This window comes from Pyrgilauda ruficollis, unplaced genomic scaffold (genome assembly GCF_017590135.1).
Source record: "Pyrgilauda ruficollis isolate IOZ18807 unplaced genomic scaffold, ASM1759013v1 scaffold18, whole genome shotgun sequence".
In the NCBI taxonomy this organism is placed as follows: domain Eukaryota; kingdom Metazoa; phylum Chordata; class Aves; order Passeriformes; family Passeridae; genus Pyrgilauda; species Pyrgilauda ruficollis.
In genome coordinates, this window is record NW_024516984.1 from 1,787,156 (window position 1) to 1,805,269 (window position 18,114).

Consider the following 18,114-nt stretch of genomic DNA (forward strand, 5'->3'; position numbering starts at 1 on the left):
GAAATGGGACCTTATGCAGAGACTAACCACAAGATTTATGGAGAGAGATGGGAAGGAAGGAAAGGAATTGTGACTGTATCTGAGACGCCAAGTGCCCTTAGTAAAGGGGTGTTCTAGGCTACGTAGTTGTCACACTACACAAATTCATTAGTAGAACTTATTTCTTATGTATGTATCCATAAATATTTCCATTAATGCTATTTTAATGAAAATAATAAAATAATAATAAATTATTATAATTATAAATAATTAATTATTATTAATGAAGAAACATGATGAGGAAAATAGTCAAGAGTCCTGCCTGCACTTCAGCCCCAAAAATGCCAATTTAACTATTTATTTCATGGGTTATAGTGTTATAAGTGTCCAGTGGTTTCCCCTTATCTTGTTTTCTTCGCCCAAAGGTTCTTTAGAGTCCTCAAGTCCAGATGTTGTATAAAAATGAGACATTCGCTGAATGTGAAATGAATGATTCATGCCACCCTGGCAGACTGGCTGAAGAAACCGGGTGAGTTAACAGGTGTATGAGTGGTTATAATAGCTTGTGGTTCCTCTTAACTGATGGTAAATTAATTTTCATTCTTGGCCACATAAGTGGATCCTTACTAATTTTAGTTAATTGGTAAAGACTTCTATGTTGTAAACTTTGAATGAATCAGATTCAGGTTACAATTTGCAATTGATTCAGTTTTTATCTACCCAGATGTGTAAATGAAGTTTAGAAGTTTCTCAGCTAGGGTAAATTTGTTTTTAGAATAGAGCCTATCTGTGTTCTAACTGCAGAGAGGTTTAGGGTTTTTTTTTCCTTCTGATTTTACAATGATATCACTTTATGGTGTCTAAAATTCTTTTGTAAAGTGTACGTGGACTGCAGCCATCATTTTTTACTTCAAGATCATTTTCTGTCTTTCAAATGCAAATATGATTTGTATAGATCAGTTGTGGGAAGCTCTTTCCATGAAACAGAGCACAGATTTCTAAATTACAGGAAATGTATAAAATTGTACAAAGAACTGTGAATGCATTAATTCCCATTGCCCTCACTCACCCCCCAACCCCAGCAAGGAGCACACAGTGAGAAATGATGTTTCTATGGTAACTGTCTGCCAGGACAGAGTGCTGCAGACTGAAATCCTTCTTAGCAGGCAGAGTAAATGCTTTAATGAGTACTTGGAATCCAATTTCAGACACTTCCATATTCAGGTACTTAAAAATTATGTTTACATTTTATTTTATGTTAATTGTACTTTGCTCATGAATAAACTACCTGGAACACTGCTGGATCATGTGCAGTCTCTTGGACAGAAAGAATTTTGGGAAAAGGCTTCATTATTTCCTACAATCAAGTTTGTCTTAAATCTAGCAATATCCCAGTAAGATACAAGATTTACAGAGATACTGGGTTCATTAACTTCAATCTCCTAATTCTGCAGGAGTCCCTGGCATATAATTTTGTGTTCACATCAGGCTCATGAGATCTGAAGATGTCTTGGCTGGTTTCTTTTAAGGACAAACCCTGGGTACACGACTACATTTATTTTTCCACTAAGTGGGGTTCTATTATTTTAAATTTAGTCTGTCCTCAGACACAGAGGAAATTAGGGCTTCATTGTAATACATTTGTGTTCCCTAAAATAAAAAAAGCTACTGTCCTCTCTCTGTAAATATGGGACTGATGTTTTCTTTGCTTTATCCTGCACCTGTACTGTGTCTTTTAACTCTTAATTCTAGGAGAAAGATGTTACATGCCCATTGGTTTGTATTAAGAATAATAATTTGGAATCTTTACCACTTTTTTTTTTTTTTTTTTTTTTTTTTTTTTTAACACACCAAGAAGTGTGTGCGAGTTAGTTAGTAAATATCAATTATAGGTAATTAAGGCTCCCTTCAGTCAATGTAAGGAGGAATAAATTGGAGTCTTAATCAGAAAGCATTTCTTTTCCTTGAAAATCTTAAATGGGGTCTATTTTGCCATTCACAAATAGTATTGTTTATTCTAGATATTTTCTTAAATAGTGTATGTTGGTGTACCTTCACACTATATAAAATAGAGCACTGTGGGTCATCTCCTTGTTGATGCATTTTATATTTATGTGGTTAAGATAGAAATATTTGGAGTCCTTTTCTCCTCTGTAGTTTACCAAACGTCTGAATAAGGGTGATATTATGCAGTGGTCTTGCATATGGAACACACTAATAGAATCATTCACATATAACAAAAAAATAATGTGAAAAGTTGATATTTACCAGGGACTAGCATTGTTGTGACGAGCTCTGGAGTTTCCAAGAAATCCACATTACTTCTCTGGAATGCCTTGCTGCAATTCATTTGAAGGTGGCTAAATAATTTTAAAAAATAAAAATGTAACAGGTTTTTGAAGGGGCTCAATTTTTTTTAATGAGCATAACATTTTTTTAAGTGAGCGTAAGAAATTTCACAGTTAATGCTGGAGATTCTGTGCTTAAAAACTTACAGTGATAGTGGGAGAGGAGACCAGATAAGCTATGAAGTGCCTGCACGATATATTAAACCCAGGTTTTCTTCTGTGCAGCTCGCTGTCAGTCTGATGCTCATCCCTTGGTGTGACCCAGTACAGTGTTGGCATGTGCCACCAGTATTCCTGAGTCTTTGTGATAGGAAACCCAGTAAAACTGGGGTTTTGTTTGAAAGGAAAGCAACAAAGCTGCAAGAGACTTCTCTATCTCCCTGAGAACAGGTTCTCTCTACAGATTTAGGATCACAGGGTTGGTGCATTTGAGTGCTGTAACTAAATGTAGTTTGTCTCTACTCAATTCCTTAGTCATCTGCCTGCTGGAGGCTAGAATTCAGCTGGTAGGATGTTTAATAATTTCTATTTTGGGCCCAAAAGAGACACTCTGGGAGTCTGCTGGATGGGTTCCTGTGATGTGGATTGGGAAGTTTTGGGAGAGCTCCCCATAACTACTGATGTGTGCTGCAGGCTGGCACATCTTTCAATAATTGTGTCTTTCTGTTTTTTCTTCCTTATCATGAAACTGGTGCTATTGCTGTCTTCCTTGTTTTCTGTCTCTGATGAACTAACATCCACCTAATGCTCTATCTTTATGTCCTCGCTTTTGTAGTCTTTCTGCTTTGAATAATCACTGTTGTCTTTATAGCATTTTTATTTATGTTTCAGTACATTCAAGTTGTTAGCAACTAAAGTATTGAAGTATTATTGATTTAGCAAAAAAAAAGTATTGATTTAGCAAAAGATCAATTAGCAGTATTTAAAGTAATATATACTTAGTCTTTCTACACAATTGATTTCTAACCCTCAAAACTTTATATATTACCAAAAAAAAAAAAAGGAAAGCCACCAAAGTCCTGACACTTACCTATCCCAGGCATTGCTGTTTTCCCAGAACTCATAAACAATGAACTGGAAATTACTCGGAAGCTTCTGTATGGAAACACTAAGAATTTCACAATAGAACTAATTTAATGAAACAAAACAAAATTATTGGACATATACATTCTATTCCTAACTGCCTATCAGTATGAACAAATGCAGTGATTTTTGAAAAAAACCCCCACAGAACAAAACAAGAAAACCAAACCGAATACCAACCCAATTAATAAACTTAAGAAATGTGTGATCACAGTGATCATATACATCAAATTATCTGAGCTTTTAAAAATAAAACCCCTTGTATATTTATTTTTATGATGTAATATTTTTATGAAACTCATTTTTCTTATTGTTCCAATAGTGTAATTTATCTAAACACATGCTAAACAGAAAATTAATCAAACAACTGTTCAGGGAAAATCATCTATTAAGTAGAAGTTATCCTTTTGTATGAGAGATGCATCCAAGTGTCATAGAATTTAGGTGCTTTGAAAGCAAATGGAGTAAATGAAATATACATATTGTGGAGTAAAAAGCCATATAGGCTGACATCTGCTGCAGATACGCTTTAAAAATAATATTTAGAGTACTAGTTACTTGTTCTTAAGTTATTCAAGTAACAGTTTCTCAGGACTGAAAAATGACCACAGGATATCTGTTGATCCTCTACACAGGATCATCCTGCTTATTATCCTGAGCATAAAAGCTTTATAGCGTGTAGGGTACTTATTCACTTGGGTACTCAAATTGGTGTTTAGATAAATAGCATAGAAAGTATATCTACAGATTTTTCCATGTGCCCAAGTGTGAGATTGCTGACCTCACTAATGATGTGCTTGAAAACTGGTCTCACCTTATGCTTCATAATGTAGTCAGCAATGTTTTGTGATTTATTGGTTTTCTCCTGCTGTATGTGAAAGTGCGAGGTAAAATGGCAAAAATATCAAAAGCTGTTAGAAAAAACAAGTCACTGTCAATTACAGCTCCAGCAAAAGCCATCCATTAGGTGGCATTACCGACTTAACAAATGCCTGCAAACTTGGGAAAGAAAGGAACTTTCTGCCACCTTTTGTTAACTTGCATTCTGAAGTCATGTCATCTCTCTTCCCCAACAAATCTGCAGTCACTACAGTGTTTTGCTGGACGTTCATTCTGGGAGGAGGCTGGCAGGATTTCTTATTGGGGACTTTTTCCTTCTCTTGGCCAACAAGAGAAATTTATTTTCCTCATCAGTCTGCCTTTACAAGTGAACCACTGCAGAAAGATCATTCTTCTCCCAGCTTAATTTTTCTGGTCTATGTGAACACTGCTGATAAAATCCTAATTGTGATAATCTCATAGCAACAAGACTCATAAATTAGGGATGTAATAGGCAGTCTTTGAAGCCCTTGACTAGATGGGAAGATTCTGTGTCATGTGCACATTACAAAAATACTTTTTCATAATGGTCTGTAGTATGTATGATAGTAGATCTCTCCAGTATGTTAAATTCAGAAATTAAGTACAGTGGTAAGCCACTAAAATTTATTCTTAACCCAGGTCTAATGTTTTACTAATTCTAAAAGGAGCAAAGCAGAAACACCATTTCATTGAAAATTTTGCTTTTTAATTTTTCCAATTCTTTATTATGAATTAAAATTTTACAGTGACAGCCTAAAGGGAAGATTCTGGAAGCTTCCAAGCAGAGAACTGGCAAACAAGTTGATAAGTTGCTCCTTTTCCAGGTCAGCATAAATGAAGGATGGCAAATGAGTTTTCCAGTAAAGAATGTCAGCCTGGGAGCTTCCAGAAGTCATGAAGACCTGCAGAACTAACAAGCCTAAAAAGATTGTTTAGCATCTTTGGGATGTACAGTCATTTTGTGATAGTACCTGAAATCTGCACATTCTGACATCTCTTTCTAGTTCTAGGTGTCTTTAAAAAGCTCTGTCTTACACACACACATAACCCACCAAGAAAGGTGTCATAGGTTCTGTCTTCATAAATAATCCAAGTTATTAATGAAAAAAGACTACATTTCTTCCTTCAGCCCAAAGACAATAACCCTGTACTTACTGCAGGCAGCCACCTTGAGCAGAAGCAGATTCCAGGTACTGCTTCAGAGCAAGACGGAATTCCTCCACTTTTTCTTCTTTCACAGACATTCGGTGCTGAACGATCATTATGTGCTGATACAAAACCATGACAATATTACTGCCACAGCTTCCTCTAATTCCTTGTGCTTTAAACTCAGAAAAGTCTATCATGAAACAATAAAACCACAATCACAGAAGAAAACCCGTAAAAGTTCCCTTGAAGTTTGCAGTCTCTGTTTTAGTGATCTGGAGTGGGGAAGTAGAAATGCTCAAGCATGGCTTTTATGTTTGGGCATGAGTGTCCACTTCAGACCATTGTCCTAACTCTGGAGGAGAGAGTCTTTTCAGAAGAAGGCAAAGCAAAGGTTGATCTTTGAGGTGTTCAGTAATAAAGTCAGTGTGTTTCCTTGGATGAATCTGTATGCCAGCAGGTGTGAGTCTGGGATAAGAGAATATCCCCACATTCTGCACTGGATGCATGGTTGCTTTTGTTAAGGTGCTTTCATAGCTTTTGCCTTTTAGAGCCCTGACCCTCACCTGACTGAGATGTCTAAGATAGCCCACAGTAAGTGATGAATAGAGAGGGGGTCTTCCCTCCATAATTCTGCAGGAAAATGAACAGTCTTTATAAACAGGACTATGGAAATAGTCAGCAATGCAGAAGACCTATCTATCCTGAATTAAAATAATTATCATTTAGCTCTTTCAAGTAGTTTATTTATTGATTAATCTATTGAAGCCTGTCACTTTACTAATGGAACATTTAAAGCAACATTATGTGCTTCTTAATGAGTACAACATAATTTTGGGTGCAGGTTTTTGACTTGTTTCTGCCTTGATTATGATTACTGTTATATCATGGATTATAAGCAGTCTGTGTAGCAATACTGCATAATCTCATTTTTAAAAAGCTAATGCAACTCCTGTGATTAAATAATTTTTCATCTATATTTGATTTGCATTTTCTTAGGTTCAAATGAATGAATGTAGGTTCATTAATTTAGGAATGCTAGTATATCAGTCTTGGGACATAAACTTGTTTAACAGTAATTTTATTTCTGATCACAATTTTGGTTTTGTCGATTGTAATGAGCATGAGATACTCTTCCACTTTGCCTCATAAGATTTCCTATAGCAGTTTTGGGAGAGAGGGAGGCTGTACAACAATGGCTAAAGCATGCATACAGCATTTGGAGCAGAGAAGCTACCACCCCATAAACATTGCTGACAAATTTGATAAATCTTATTAATTTTTCTCCTTCTGTGTGTTAAGGTTTTGGCTCACTTTATCCTTTAAAAACAATACAAAAAGTTAATATAAAAGTTTTGCCCACATATTCTAAATTTTGTTCTGTTGTCTTTTGCACAGTGTATTCTGCTAACTAAAATGGATTCTTATCACTGGAAAAAGTGAGGATAAAGATTTTTTAAATTATTTTTTAACGAAAGAGACCAGGTGTGGTCTCAGTACCTGGTGTTTAAAATAAAATGTCATAATCATTATCTTGAATAGTACTTACAGATCTTGCATTTTCTTCCAAAACTTCCTCTTCAAGTGGCTCAAGCTTTAGGTCCTTTGAGGCAATTGAAAAGAAAATAGAAATTGTAAGAAGAGTCAATAATACAGATGTATTCTGCTCTTACATTTTTTACAAACTATTCCAATAACTAGATTCTGTTCTACCTCAAGAAGTTAAATCCCTTTATTAGTTCTAAGTCAAACACAAATTTTACAAGATCTTGCATGCCTCAGTGGTTAATTCCAGCCTAGGCTGTCTTGTAAAGTTTTATTTATGGTGCTTGGCAGGTGATTTTTCATTTGAACAAATCTGCTTTTTCCCAAATGTTTGTTGGACTTAACTGAAAAAAGACAGACATCCTCTCAAATTGTCACATGGACTGTGGACATGAGCAAGAATGGTAATTTGCAATCAACTATCTGCTACTATTGTGCAAGTACAAAACTTTGCACAGAAGAAACTTCCCTGCAGGGAATCTGTGGTTGCAAGGGGCTATTTTCTAGCATTGAATGAGATGTGCATGATGGTCCAAGTCAGGTTTCTGAACCTGTGTTCAGCCCTTGCTGTGAGAATGGGCTGGGCAGCAGCAAAGAGATGTGTCTGTAAGTACACCTGGTACCCAAACTGGATGTGCACTTCAGGACTCAGTGATTCACACAAACACCAACCAGCAGCACACATAAAATCATTCTTTACTTGCCAGGCACATGCAGTACCTCCTAACACAGTGCCATTATGGTATTCTGAAAAATACCCATGTGCCTGAGGAAAAAAAGCAGATTGATTTGCAATAAGCAGCTGGACCAAAACACACTCTGCTAGTGGTGCTTCACATCTCACTGAACACAGTTCTTGTGCAACAAAGGGAAAAATCTTCTTCCACTCCCAGCGTGGGTGAGGATTGATTAACCTCAGGTAGCAGCTGTTCTGCCAGCACAGATGCTGTACTCGCTGAAAAGCCAACAAGAGATGTGCAGGTAGAATTCAAATGAGCAGAGACCTCCATCAGCAGCAGGTGGCAGAGTGAGGCAGGAGTGAAGAATTCAGAAGCTGCTGTGTAGTCGAAGTCATGAAATGTGTGTGGGAAGGGAAAGACAGCCAGCTTTATTGTCAGTGCAGACACTTCAGATAAAAAAACCAGGGCATAATATGTATTCCTGAAGTGAAAGTTCACTTTCACTGTCATTTTTTTGTCAGGAGACATATGGGAAAAGAGAGGAAAGGAATGACGCAAGGAAGTACTGAAAAATTTCTCCAAACGTAGCAAGAAAATAATTGTTTTCCTTGCCAGTATATGTAAATTTAGAACTTGAGTGGAAATACACAAATTGTAAGACTGATTCAAAATTCCCTTTTGACAGAGCACAGCAGAAGTCTTAGACAACACTAAATTACCCTTCACCAGGAAGCTTTCCAGTAGGAACATTGACTCATAACGTGCTAGCCCCCTCTAGGATCAGAAATCAGAACTGGCAGTTCTTCAGTGGGTTGTGTCAGCAGGCAGAGCGTGGCTGCACAGATGGGGTGGGTCTGCATGGCCAGCCTGGGTGACCTCCGGGCGTGTCCCCATCTGTGGGGACAGAGGGCTCGTGCCCTGGGTGGCTTGGCTCTTGAGCCTAATGGAAGTAGCCCAGTGCAGAACAGAAGTTCTGCCAGCCCAGTACCACACAGCCTGGAAGTAAAAATGGATGCAGCTCAGAGGCTTTAAAATGCCTTTGCAATCCTACCTCACCTCAGCTGAGAAGTGGTGGCTTCTGAAATTGCCTTTAAGCATGACTGTGCAATCCTTTCTTATCTTTTTCAGGACAAAGTCAAAAAGAGGTGTTTTAGTCTGACAGGCAGCTGGTATTTAATGCCTCTCACAGTCAGACATGGCTGTGAGATACAAATTCAAGCAGATGCAAAGTTAGGCAAAGGTGAATATAGATAGGTTGTCTACTGGAAAAATTAGGCTATGTAACTGCTATCTTTTATTAATCAAGTTTTATATTGACAAGGAGGTAATTATGGGAGGTCTGTGCCCTGCTACTGTTTCCCTTTGGCACCGAGCTCCTTTTCAGACTCAGGTTCTCTGACATTTGTCTGTAGGAAATTTGATAATTTTATAACATCCTTGTTGTAAGTTTATTTACCACAAAATGTTTGGCTGCTTTCTGCAACATCTGCACTGCATTATTGCTGAATGCCAGGTTTATTTATTTTTTAAGCAACATTCTTTAAAATGTTTTCTTTTGGCATCAGTTCATGTCAGGCGGCAATTGTGGCACGGCTGCTGTTTCCAAGGCCGAGTGGGGAGTAAAGCCAGACTTACCTTTCATGGTGGACTTTGACATTTCAAAATCCAATTTATATCTATTCACAAAAAGAGCAAGTTGCTAGTAAAATGTCATTAATGTGTCAACTAGTGTGCAATTGCCTTTCTAAGATGCAGAAATGACCTCCAGGAGGAAGTGGCTGGCCAGAGCTCACTGCACTGAGAGACCACGGGGAGCTGCAGAGCACGGCAAGGGGCAGAGTGAGAAGCTGACACAAGTCATGGATAATGCCACAAGAAATGGCCAAATTTCACAGCTGGTTAAGGAGAAGTGATGCGAGAGACTGTCAGACTGCAGGGATAACCAAAGGGAATACTGGGCTCCTTTTGGAGCAAGGCCAGCAGTGCTAGGGGTGGCCACATGCAGCTAATCAGTAATTAGGCTGAGATAACAGAAATACCAAACTGGGACCAAAGGGGAAAGATAATTTGGGGCAGTTTTTTCATTTGGGAGGGAGGAACAGCAGAGAAAGGTCAGTATGCTTTTCTTGCTGAGGCCTGTGCCAAGTCACCACCATTTATTGGGTTTTTTTCTTTTTTTTTTTTTTTTGTTAAAACCTTTACTTAACTATTTTCTTTGTGTGTAACTTGATGAACTCAAGTTGGACTAGTGGTTGAGTAAAAGGAGACATTTTTCTGCCTTGACCCAAAGTCTGAGCCAGTGCCTGAGTAAGGGGTATGGGTCCAGCCACAAATACTAGATGACAATATTCACGGGGAACATCCAATCAGCTAGAAACAAAGCACAGAATCAGACTGTTTCGTGTCCCTGTGGATGCTGGTGAAGAGACCCATGCCAATGTCTCTGGAGTACAGGCAAAGTCTCACTGCTGGTGAGCACTGACCTGTGGGGAGGAACAGCATCAGCTGCACTGGGACTGGAGCTGCTCCTGGGTCTGAGAGCACTTCAACCCAAAACCTCACCTCTAGTGGACAAGGTCAAAATCCACTCAATTCAGCCACTCCCCTAGTATGTGTCTGAAATTGTCTGTCCTTAAGTAGGAACATTTAATGCAGAGAACAACTCAGGAATTTATAACCTTACTTTTTCCTCTGCTGTTCTTCTCAAAAAAGTATTTTCAGCTGGAACATAAAAAAAAAAAAAAAAAAAAAAAAAAAAAAAAAAAAAAAAAAAAAAAGAAATCAACACACAGATTCTAAGACAACTTAGGCAACTTTTGAACACTAGAGTAGCAATCAAGTCTGAGTAATAATGAAGAAGAATTTTCTGTACTGACAGATGTGGTTCAGGATTTTACAAGCACTGGGAAGCCCTGGCATTGTTGATCAGATGGGTGATTTGTCAGACTCCTGGAGGAATCTGCTTTGGTGTGGGAACCACAGGTGGTTTCTGGGCTCTAGGGGCTGCTGCAGCCAGCTCCCAAAAAGATTTGCATCAGATTTTGGTTGAACTGTACTGACAAGGAAAGCAGTTTAATTTTTATAAATTAATATTCTCTGATGGGAAAGGAGGAAACAAAATTTTCTATCACGCTTTCATGGGAAAGTATAGAGAGAAAGAGAAAAATATCAGATTCTAAAAGGGGAAGGTTGTAGCATGCTCCCCAAAACAAACACTACTGAATACATTAACATCCTCCAGTCATAGAATAATCCCATTTTTTACATCTTTATGAAAAGTTCAATCTGTGGTGATGGGAGAGGGAGAGGGAAGCATGGAAAAACAATGTCATGAATAGGAAAGAGGAAGGTGGAAGAAAAATGTAGATATTTAATGAGTGTTAGCTCTCTTAGATAATGTTGCAACTGGGGCATTGAAAACATTTGTGGTTTAAGGATTGTTTTACTGGAAGTGAAAGAAGAAACAGGTGAAAAAGCCCGCACACCTTCTTTTCCAGTCTATCAATTAGCTTCTGGAGTCTGTTTATCTGGATCACCCATTGGCTGTCTTCCTCAATCCAACCTTTGAAAAAGATAAAAGATAAACATTTATAAAATGTTGCTAAGTTGTTGGTAGACAGTGTATTCCTGTATTTTATAAAAAAAATAATTACCCTGCAAACTTTTTGGCTTTTTGAAAGATTGTGCTGCAACTAGTTCAGTGCTCATTTGGGTGAAACTAAAGGAAAGCATGATTTGACTCTATGAATTATTTTATTTCTGCTTAAGATACAATAGAAATTCAATACAGAATGAAAACAACATTCTAGATTAATGCCAGTGCTTCTGAAATCATGCTGGTAATGGAAGAGAGTTCTCCATCTCCACTGCAGGTATATTCCTCTCTGTGTAGTGGCCTGATCATAGAATCATAGAATGGTTTGTGTTGGAAGGGACTACAAAGATCGCTGAATTTCAACTCCCCTGCCACGGGCAGGGAACCTTCCACTAGATCAGATTGCTCAGTGCCCCATCCAACCCAATCTGATGTCATATAGCAAGGGTGGAGCTAGACAGCACTGTCCTAGACAGGCACAAGCATCAGGGCTATGAAGATGGTGTGGTGGGAAGAGGAGAGATGGGTACCCATCTCTTCTCTTTGGTGAGAGTGAGAAGTGACAGGACCCAAGGGAATGGCATCAAGATCTGTCGGGGAGGTTTAGGTTGGATGTCGGGAAAAAATTCTTCACCCAGAGGGTGGCTGGGCACTGGAACAGCTCCCCAGGGAAGTGGTCACAGCACCAAGAGTTCAAGAAGCATTTGGACAATGCTCTCAGGCACATGATGTGATTCTTGGGGATGGCACTATACAGGGCCAGGAGTTGGACTTTGATGATCCTTATGAGTCTCTTCCAACTCAGGATATTCTATGATTCTGTGAGTCCCTCTGATGTCTCTGGAAAGTTTTGCTTTGCTAAGGTCTCGCAAAAACTGTCTGCCAAATGAAAAGGACAACACTCAAGGAAACAAATATGTGCATTATTAAAGAAGTTCCTGACATCACCCACCAGGTAAATATGTACATAAGTGATTGCTTTAAGGAGAGAGAAAGCTTATTTATCAGAAATTGAAGATTTTTCAATAAATGCTCTTGTTATCCACATTCATCAACCTTCTCATTTCCCAGCTGAGAGCTTTTGTGCACTTGCATGTATTTTGACTTGAATTGCGTGCAAGTCAAAATTTTTTGCACTTTTAGGCACTTGCATATATTTTGACCAAAGAAAAAGTCCTAATGCTGAGAACATACCACAGCTGTGGTTGGTAGAGGAGGCAGGGTGTGGCTTTGCCTGAACAGGTACACAGGCTGAAGGAATGTTGGCCTGAGCCTTGGGTGCATATACACACGACAGTGTTGCTGTGCATGTGGGCAGCTGGCAGTAAGAAGGAAGACCAAGTGCCAAGACAAACACAAACCTTGTGTAGGAAAGTAGACAGTTGTCAGCTATTAGTAGAGCTGTGGAGGAAAATGTTAGATCTTTAGGATTACACCAATACAGTAAGTGGATTTGGTAGAGCTTGCATTTGTTTGGGCTCCTTCTAAATTAGGAGTGCAGCTATAAGGCTCTGTGACCTTCCTTGTTAGGAACACCAATTCACAAGAGACCAAACATCATCCTGCATCACTGCTCTCAAAGAACAGCATCATTTGGTGAGTGGCAGGGAGTGAATCATCAATGTGAGGGACAGAAAGGTCCTCAGCAGAGGGTTTAAAAGGAAGAAGTCAGCACGTGGCTGCAAGCAGTGACTGGTCAAAAAGTGAGCTAGACGCACCGCATATTTTGTTGTTTCAGTCATCTTCATGCCGTGACTCTGGGACATGTAACTGAGCACAGAGATGTCTTCACTGCAGCCTCGTGCTTAACGTCACTGCTTCTAACGAATCCCATTTACCAAAGTACTCTATCATTTTCCAAAGCAGAAATGCTGCTGCAGACTTTATTTTGTATTATCTTAAATGAAATTTATTTTCTTTAAGGTTTTGTATTTTCCCTTTCTGTTTATTATTTATTCCCCTCAGCTGAGATGTGAGTCATGGCAGAGAACTTGGTTGCACAAAGTTCCAGCCTTCACCTTTTCATTCATATCTGCAGGCAATACAGATTACCTAAAAACTGTTGAATCAACCCCAAACAAACAGTTTGGCCCACAATGAAGTTTTTATCTTTTATAATTTCCGACCTATGGATATGCATTAATTTTCCTCAGTTTTCAGTTAATATCTTCTATATTAAATTGAAATTGTCTTCTGTCAGTAAAGTATCTGAGTTAGTTACATGTCTAAATTAAATTTTTGAGAGGAAGATTTGTGTATATTTTTCTGTATATATGTCTATATGTTTAAAATGTGAAATACCATACATACCTGTGCTAGAAGAAGGGTTATTTGATGACAGGCTGTTGTTCCTCTGAAGTCTTCGAGCTAAGCGTTTTCCTGGCCACTGAACTGAGAGCACTTCTGGTTTTGTTGGATCTTTTCTGCACAGAAACACAGGAGACTTCTTAAGGAAAAATATGTGGGAGAGTTCTTCTCTCTCTGTTCTCAAAAAATGGGCTTCTATGTTCCTTTTTGAATTAAATAAAAAGAAATACCTATTGAGAGCACTGAATTATTTTCTGGATTTTTACTATTACTCATTAGTTTTGATTAGATCATTAAACAAGTTAAAAGAAAAAAAAAAAAGAAGAGGGTTAAACTCGCATAAACCTAAATCTTTGAGGGAGACAAATCTCAAGGTCAGTATCTGTGCATGCTGTGGTTCTGACCTGACCTAAGTAATCATTTGCAGTTTCTTCATTCACAGGAGTTTTGTAGCATCACTGCAGAGGAACTGGCATGAATAGAGGTGCACAGACACTGTGCATGCTCAGTGCACCCTCAGACTTTCAAAACCTGATTGATTACTACAGTCAAGACGCTGGCACAAAACCAGGTATTACTCCTGTACTTCAGGGATCTCAAACCCAACAGCAAAACAAACAAGAAAATTGCATTTCTAACAGAAAAAAAAAAAAAATTACATTTCCAATAGAAAGGTCTTAAGATCTTCTTTGTCCATAAAATACAACAGATTTTGCTTTCCCTTTTGTCTTTAACAATAGCATACCGAGAAAAAAAAAAAATCCATATAACCAAGTAACTTTTTAAAAATATTTTGATCCTTGATTCTGCAAACCCTCATCACAGAGATCAAGGTAAAACCCTTGGATGGATGGAGGCTACCCAGGTGACTGAGAGTTTATAGAGCTAGATGTTAACCAAGAATATGGCCATATATTCTAGGAAGAAGCTGTGACAAGCAAAAGCCTGGCTATTTCTTCTTTTAACATTTTTCATTGTGCATGGAAAAAAAAAAAGCTGGAAAAAACAAACAAAACAGTCAGTCATCTTAGTAATTTCAGAGCTCTTTATATTGCAGTGATTTGGTTTCTACATTTGATATTAAACTGTCCAGGGATTTAAAAAGAAGTCAGTGGAACCTAGCAGGTACCGAAATGATTGTCCTACAGGCAGCCCACCACAGGGTCAGATGCATTCAATTTCAGAAAAACTCCTATTAGTGGGTTCCTATAGGGAATAAAAAGTGTATCCTTATTTCTCCTGTTATTCCCTGTATCAGATTTCCAGGTGAAATGTGAAGCAATTGTGGAGGTTTGCCGTGACCTCACTCCTCACCCCCTTCCCTGCAGCTGAAGAGGGCTTTGCTCACCTCTCCTGCCGGCTCTGCTCCTCCGTGGTTTCCATGGCACACTCCAGGGAGTTCTGGAGAGATTGCAGCTGGTTCAGTGTCTCCTTCAAAAGAAAGCGAGTCACAAACTGCTCCAAATTGGAAGCTTCCTGATAGTCCTAAGGATTACATGAAAAAAACCCCAAAAGGTCAGGCTTTGCTTACTAAGTCAGAAATACGTGAGGGAAGGTTCAGACTTCATTCAGGAAGGAAGCAGGTTGAATGTTTCCGTGTTTATAAATGTAAACCATGCAAGCAAACTTTGTTGATGGACAAAAAGCCCTCTGAATTTCCAGGTGTAGGCACAACTCCCCCTCAAACTGAGACTCAAATACACAGTGACACAAGACAGTTTCTACTCAAAAGAGCCTTTTCTTCTCCAGTTGATGGCAGCACCACATTACTTCTGAAGTGTGGAAAAGCCAAAGTAAGACTGACAGCTGCAGAACTGAATTTACAGTTTTAATTCAGATCCACTCTTGTGAAAATATGTTTCTCAAGCCCACTGGCCTGTCTCAGACATTGATTATCGGAACAGTCTTTGAGCAGGGTACATGCTTAAGATACTCCCTGAAAAATCCCACCAGCAGTTGGCTGAAGGGCTGTGTGAGAGAGGTTGCCTTCTGTATTTAACACTCTTTGACTGATTTTTGTTCCTTTAATTTGTTTAATTATTTTTGAAACCATATATCTCTAAATTTCACAGTTTCATTAAATGCATCTAAATGTAATTTAAACTAGAGTTTGGTTATTATAAAAGTTTGCACCTGTATTTAGCAATTTATAGTGGTTCTTTGAATAATTACATTTCCAATTTATTGTATGTATCAAAAAATATTTATGCTTTTTTTTTGGTGCAGATAATTTCAGAAATCAATTTTTATGCCTGTTTTCTCCCTGGCCCAATAAATCATATTTCCATGGCTGGGGTCAAATTTGATGTTTCTGGAAAGCCCAAATCTGCAAAAACCCACTGTGTTCCCTTCCAACCATGCCCATTATGTGATCCTGTGATTTGGCAGTTCTGCAGTAAAATGTAGGTAATACTTTGTGAGGGGGGCCACCTTTGCAATAATATAAACACCCTCTTTCTTTTTTTTCTCATTAATAAGTGTAACAGAGAGGATAGAACAGACCCCTAGAGCCTCTGCTTACTGTGCTGAGGTCACATCAGGAACAGGGATAGAAAATAGATTTGCATCTCTTAATCTCTGAATGAATTTGTTGGCTCCTCACTCAGCTGATCTTGAAAACCTTTGGGCACAATTCCATCTAAAACATTTCCATAAAATATGAGGTGCCTGCAATGAGAGATTTCTTTAGTCATCACATCTGAAGAGAGATGATGGTCCCCCACCTCCAAGCTTTAAGGAAGACCTGTCACTTCCATGATGTTGCCTCCTACACTACCTAAGAACCCGTTTGAGAATTTTTGGTATTCTTAAGGTATTCCATGTTCTTTCCAATGTTAATTACAGCTGAAATGCCTTTCTGATTTTTAGATTTCTCTTAGATTTTTTTTTTCATGTATGTGTTTACAATCAGAACAGAAATAGAAGCTGTTTATAAATTTGAAAGTAAAATGAAAGATTGTCAGATAATAGCTTTAAAAGCATTTTGCTCTCGAATGACAGCAATCTTTTCACAATATCTGTTATTCAGTTAGTTCTTGTTGGAAGACTTCTGCTACAGAAATCTCAGGTGTTAAACCACCCATGAATTATCAGAAGTTACTTTGTGGTCTTCTACATTTACTTATTCTGTCTTCAGACTAATCAGCTGGGAGCCACTTTCCAACAAATAATTTTTCATTGATACAATTTTAAAATAGATATTCCTGAGAGATTGTCTACCTAAGGGACTCACAAGTCTACAATAATGTTTATGGCAACCTTCCTATGATTACTTCATCTTTTTGTGCAATAGGAAAGCTGTTATTTTATTGTTCTAAACTGTCTCCATTGTAATTGATTTAAAATTTCAGTGAACCTGATAGATAATTTAATTTCCAAAAATTGTGATTTTCTGTCTTGTTAGAACAATATGTGTGAATCTGTGCAGCATGGACAGATAATTGAAAGCTTTCAGTGGAAATCCTAGGCATAGTTTCATTGTTTTTAAGCTTTTGCCATTGCTCTTGGAAATAAGTGAAGAAATCAACCCAGAACTGACCATTTCTTGTCAGTTTTTGAATTGTATTTTAAAATTCTGGGCATCCAGAAAGTAAATATTGCAAATATCTCCATATTGCTTCCCGATGATACTCATGGCAAGTCTGATACAAGCATGCTGAATTACAACCTAAATGTACATCAGCATTGTTTCATTTTGAAAACTGTTCAGGTGGGCTCTCACAGATATGGGAATCATATAAACAGCTGTGTAATACTTGCTGCTGTCTGAGGCTTCTGCTTTCTAACTCCTTCAGAAAAAAATTCACCTAGAAAAGCTTTCCGGCATCTAAAAGTTAGTAAGATTTTTTTTGTCATTATAACTATTCCAAGTTTGTGCATTGCACTGGGGTTTAGTCTTTTTTTCTATATATTCCTGTCCCATAACTTCTATATTTAAAGGCTTCCCTATGAAAAAGTTTCTTGTGATCTTTAGATATGTCTTAGAGTTACCTTATCAGATTTACAGAGCTATTTTTGAAGATGAGAAAGGTAAGCAGGATGCTAACATCATCTTTGGCGGTCTAGAATTATCAAAGACCTTTTCCTTATGTATATTTTACCCAAATATTAGTGCTTACAACTGTTCTATGTGGAATTACTTAACTCTCTTAATGCACGTAGTTGAGCAAATAATTACAAATTATTTACTGTTGTCTTTGAAGAATTTATGAGTCAAGAAATTCTGAGCTCACAGCAATGTTGGGCAGCTCCAACTCCTGCTCAGTGAAAAATAGCTACTACCTGTCTTTCTAAAGTTCTTCAAAGATCACAGAAGAAGGTATTCAGCATATATAAATGATCTGAATAATTGTAATTTAAGTCATGGAGGGAAAAAGATTGTCCATTACAATTCAGTTTAAACCTCAAGTCCAGCTCTCAGCACTGAGGGGTTTGTAGCCATGCTTTGATATCATTTCACCACTCTATTTCCTTTGAAAAGTACCTTATTTTGTGTTTTATTAGAGGCACACTGGTACAACATTTTTGTATCAATTTATTAAGTTTATATTATAATAGAATCAGCTTAACT

The 18,114-nt window shown here is 37.9% G+C and overlaps 1 protein-coding gene across 1 annotated transcript in view; it reads right to left on the minus strand.

Moving 5' to 3' along the window:
* NECAB1 (N-terminal EF-hand calcium binding protein 1) overlaps positions 1-18,114 on the minus strand; it is a 53,158-nt gene that overhangs the window by 701 nt on the left and 34,343 nt on the right. Inside the window, exons 6-12 of the mRNA XM_041464472.1 lie at positions 14,893-15,029; positions 13,548-13,660; positions 11,128-11,204; positions 6,967-7,020; positions 5,427-5,539; positions 3,358-3,435; positions 2,248-2,339 (exon numbers count right to left, since the gene is read on the minus strand). Of these exons, the coding sequence (XP_041320406.1) occupies positions 2,248-2,339; positions 3,358-3,435; positions 5,427-5,539; positions 6,967-7,020; positions 11,128-11,204; positions 13,548-13,660; positions 14,893-15,029 (664 nt within the window). The remainder of the gene's footprint in view (positions 1-2,247; positions 2,340-3,357; positions 3,436-5,426; positions 5,540-6,966; positions 7,021-11,127; positions 11,205-13,547; positions 13,661-14,892; positions 15,030-18,114) is intronic.